This window comes from Condylura cristata, unplaced genomic scaffold (genome assembly GCF_000260355.1).
Source record: "Condylura cristata isolate star-nosed mole 26May11 unplaced genomic scaffold, ConCri1.0 scaffold00006, whole genome shotgun sequence".
NCBI lineage: Eukaryota > Metazoa > Chordata > Mammalia > Eulipotyphla > Talpidae > Condylura > Condylura cristata.
Window position 1 is genome coordinate 8,324,684 of NW_004567107.1, and position 5,002 is coordinate 8,329,685.

The 5,002-nt window shown below is 47.1% G+C and overlaps 1 protein-coding gene across 1 annotated transcript; it reads right to left on the reverse strand.

The window, feature by feature from the left end:
• Window positions 1-329: 329 nt before the first annotated feature.
• On the reverse strand, window positions 330-1,265 carry LOC101624766 (olfactory receptor 1J4-like). Its single transcript, XM_012721369.1, has one exon. It carries the CDS (start codon window positions 1,263-1,265, stop codon window positions 330-332), a length of 936 nt encoding a protein of 311 aa, XP_012576823.1.
• Between the last annotated feature and the right edge of the window lie 3,737 nt (window positions 1,266-5,002).

Here is a 5,002-nt window from a genome sequence, read left to right on the forward strand (position 1 = left end):
AAGCTGTATACTTTAAGTTTATAAAACATTTAGTATATATCAGTTCTGTCACACTTAATGCTGTTATAAAAAAAGAAATTATAATTTCCTGTAAGGAGCATGATTCTACTAGCTCTATAATTTTCCAGTCAAAAGATGAACATTAATCAACAGTATCAGTTCAGAACTCAAAACTTATACTAAAGAACAGCAATGGAAATAGAGAATAACAGAATTCAATTCAGTTTTCAAATATTTACTGAGCATTTATTTCACACTGGATACAAGATTAGGGGTGTAGCACCTGGGGAGATGAGACACCACCTGTCTGCTGTAAAGAGGAGCAGATGTCATTGAGAGGAGACTATTGCCCTATTGAAGAGTTTCTCCAGGGCCCCCTTCATGTCTCTGTTCCTTAGGCTGTAAATGAAGGGGTTCAGCAATGGGGTGACCACAGTGTACATCACAGAGATAATGACATCCTTGTCACTGGAGGTGCTGGAGGAAGGAAAGAAATACAGCCCCATAATCGCTCCGTAGTACAGAGACACCACAGCCAGGTGGGAGCCGCACGTGGACAAGGCCTTGCAGATCCCCTTGGTAGAGGGAACCCTCAGGATGGTGAACCCGATGCGGACATAAGACACCAGGATGCACATTAGTGGGAGAGTGATGACAGCCACTCCCACTGTGAAGATGACCAGCTCATTGAGGGATATGTCTGAGCAGGAGAGCTTGAGCAGGGCACCAAGGTCGCAGAAGAAATGGGGGATGGTGTTGTCAGCACAGAAGGTCAGCTGGGCCAGGAGGAGGGTGTGGGAAAGGGCACTGGCACAGGACAGGACCCAGGATGCAGCTACTAGTGAGGCGCACAGCCCCTCGCTCATGATGGTGGTGTAGTGCAGGGGGTGGCAGATGGCCACGTAGCGGTCATAGGCCATGGAGGTGAGGAGGAAGCTGTCCAGGTCAGTAAAAAATATGAAAAAGTACATCTGGGAAATGCAGCCGGCATAGGGGATGGATTGATCCTGAGTGCTCATGCTCACTAGCAGCTTCGGAACAGTGACAGATGAGAAGGAGACGTCAGTGAAGGCCAAGTGGCTGAGGAAGAAGTACATGGGGGTGTGGAGGCGCGAGTCCAGCCTGATGAGCAGGATGATGAGCAGGTTCCCCAGCACCGTGGTCAGGTACATGCCCAGGAACAGGGCAAAGAAGACCCCCCGCTGCTTGGGAAGGATGGGAAGCCCCAAGAGGAGGAACTCGGACACGCTGCTCTGGTTCTTCATCAGCAGCTGCTCATGTGTGCCAGGGATGAGAGAACAGCGAGAAGGTGGAAACCAGCCACGTGGAAACAGTGAGAAGGTGGTCCACAGCCTGTGGGTGAACATGGGAGCTTTCCACTGGGGCTCAGGCCGTGTCTGCCCACACTGCTCTGTTCCCACAAACATCTCCTAAAGTGGGTGTTGTTCTCATTCACAAGGAGAGAATTTTTCCAAGGAGAAATGCTTGATATAAGGTGGAAGCTATGTCCAATAAACAAAGAGCAAGTCTCACGTTGTCTTAGCAGAGTATTAAGCAAAATCACCCTAATATAGATTCAATTTTGTACTTTTAAAAACATTCCTCAGGCTAGATTTAATCATCAAGGTGTAACACACTGAGGTTTTGAAACTGGACTTCACAATCCTTTAAAAGGTGAAGTACAGGGAGACGCTTTCAACACCACCTGCCCAAAGGGAAGTGATAAGAAGTGGCTACGTTTCCAGGCTGTGTGAAAACGGAAGTGATAAGAACATCAGTTGACTGAACTCAGAGTTTCTCAGAGTGCAGCCTCTCAATGTCACCACCACCAGTGTAAAAACTGTACGTATCCATGACTAGAATCCCATTTATCAGGCTCTCTGAGATGCCTCTACAGTCTCCTCCTGATTCAACAGGCTTCTTGTGACACCCTGACTGTCCACAGCCTGTGATAGAAAGGGCTGTAGAGAGAGATGTCAGAGACGAGCCAACGAGGGGCCCAGACCCCCTTTTTAGCGACCTCCTTTGGGCTCCCCCAGATTGAACTATGTGCTTAACTGCCCCATAAAATTTCCAGAGGCATCCAGGTTCCCCAGTCAGTAGGTTTTGTGTCTTATAAAACCTATGTGTCCTCCCACAACAGCCACTTTCTACCCTCCCAGTAAAACACGGTAAGTCCTGTACATACACTATACGAGACGAGCCTCACTGTGGAGACCACTAACCCGAGAACAGCCGAGAGCTACTGCAGGTTAGGTTATTCTCCTTCCCGCCACTCCGAGACCCATTTACTGCACCCCACCCAGTAGCTCCTCCCAGCAGTCAACCACACAGCAGTCAAGGGGCCACCAAGCCCTTCACTGGGATCACAAACCGCAGTGCGAGTGTCCAGCAACTGGACACCCTACTGTTCCAGCGTCCCCCTTCTTCTCCATTCGCTCTGCTTCCCTTCCTGTTTGTAAGGAGGATTGATCCTTTCTGAGCCTGTAAACTTACCTGGCCTGTGGATTGAAGATTTTAGCAACATGTCCACTGTGGCCATACCTTATTACTTTACTTCTTTGGCATGAGCTCCAGTAAAGACCATATACAGACTCTCTCCTCGCCACACCCAGTCTGCTCCCAGCAACCCACATTCCCTGGACATCTAGGCTGAGTGTTCTCAGTGGTGTAAGATGGGATTTGGCATCAGACTGAGTGAATCCAAGCCCCCCCTGGCTACTGTCTGTTGGATCTAAGGTATTGTCGCATCTCTGGAGCCTAAGGTTTGCTGCCCCAAATTGGCATATTGGTCCCTAAATAGAGTAAGAAGTAAATAAAGCCATGTGTGTAAGACTCTTGATGCCTAGGAGGTGCCTATCTGGGGCAACTTTGCTTCCATTAAATGTCAGATGCCAGGAATCTCTAGGGAAGAAGCTCAGTGTCCTACCTCCAGTGGAACAAAGTACAAGCAGTTGGACAATAGGTCTTTCCTGGGCTCAAGGTTCGACGCCTTCATGAAGGAACTCCAGACAGTAAATCCCAGCAGATTCTAATGAGGATGGTAATAGAGGTGCTATTTTAAGGAAGACCCAAGTGGGGTCCTCTGGGTCAGCACTGTCCTCAGACACCCTCAGGTCAAGGCAGCTGTGTTGATTCCAGGGAAGGGACAACCAGCAACTCTGGGGAGAACAGGAGGGTGGGCTGGTGAGCTCTGGGCCCTAAGCAAGGACACAGCTGACACCAAGACCTTGACTGAGAGGTGGGGTTCTCAGCTGGGAGCAGGATGTGCCCACTCATTTACTCAGCCAGCCGGTTCTGAGCCTCCTGTCCCCAAGACTCTCGGGGTTCTCAGCCTGAGAGCCCTGGCTACTGGCGCCCAAGGTGACCCTGTCCTCACAAACTACAAATAAGATGACATCAGCCAATGCACAGACTGATGAGCACCTGCACACCCCCCACCCCAGACACACAGACATACACGCACACCTCTGCTCCTGATGAAGATACCAGTTCTTCTCTGAGCTTTATGCTCAAGTCATCTAGTTACGAGGAGTATGGACGGGTTTCTTAGCTCTACAGGAGACCCAGAGATCAGTGTAGCCTACAACTTCCCTGGTCCTAAACTTCTTACAGACATCAGAGATAGCATCAGAGAGCCAAGGCATGTGCCTGGAGTGCGCACTTCTCAGTTCACCAGCTTCAGGAATGGAGATGTGAAGACTCTGCTCTATCCACTTGAGGAGGACCCAAGGGGATAGCCCAAGCCCTTGGCTAGAGACAAGCACTAGACATGTTTTAATTGCTTGGTTTTCATCTTACTCCCTCCAGGACAGATGCCCTGGGGCGTGTCCCTTAACGTTGATGTTTAGCAGGAGCACCCAGGGAGCTTGTTAGGGACGCAGGTCCCAGCACCCCTCCACCCCCCCAGAGATGCTCACTCAGCAGATCTGGCCTCGAGGTTCGCAGGCAGAGCCCTCAGTGCAGACTTTCAGGAGGAAGAGTGAGCTTGGGGAGAAGGTTCTGTGAGTGTGAACCCAAAGGAGATGGGGAAAGCTACCAGCCCTTCCCCCAGCAGGTTCATGTTTCTCCTACTTAGCTCATAGCTTAGGATGTGAAGAGGGAATTTCCTCTCTCAAATAGAAATTGCTTTGTGGTTGGTGCTTACACAATTAATCCTGCTTTGTGATAGTATTCCAAGTAACAGACATGAAAACAAAGGAGAAAGTACTTCACCTTGCCATTTATATTTCATTTTATATTTCTCTAACACGATTCTTATTTATTCTATTTACATTTATATAAATGGCAAGGTGAAGTACTTTCTCCTTTTCTATAATAATTTATTGCGATAATATTTACATTTCTACTTTTCATGTTGATACGTCTAATGTTAAGTTTTACAATTACAAATTTTAAGTCAGTGTCCTATTGATCAAAATTAAGGATTCATAATGAAACTTAATTATTAACTTAATACTGTGCCTCAAGATCATGTCTTTTGTCAGCTCTCTGGCCAAGACTACTTGAATATCATTCAGTGCACTCCCTTCTCTTAGTACCACTGTGACTGTGGCTCTTGCCCTTTTCAAAAGAGAATAGCTAACATTGAAAATGCCTATGAGAACACTTGAGAAATGGAAGCCCAGATTGAGGCCTACGGAAAAACTGTCGACATAACCAGATTCTTTGCATTTATCCACAAGCTAATCAAAGCTTATTGGATGAGCTGGATGAATAATGAAAGGTGTTGTCATTATGATATTCCACACAAGTATCAAAACTCAAACTGTTTAAGTTTTGATATCCATATTTACATTCAGACACAGAGTTTGTGGTATCACCACAGCCTTAAATTTCACTTCAGCTGCTGGGTACATACTAAATTGGTTTTATATTTGAGTATAAAGTTGGGTAAACTTACTCCCTTTTTAACAGAGCAGGTGCAATGAGGAGATGAAAAGGCTGTGGTAAGAGCTTGATGCACATAATAGTAATAGTAGTAGTAGTAGTAGTAGTAGTA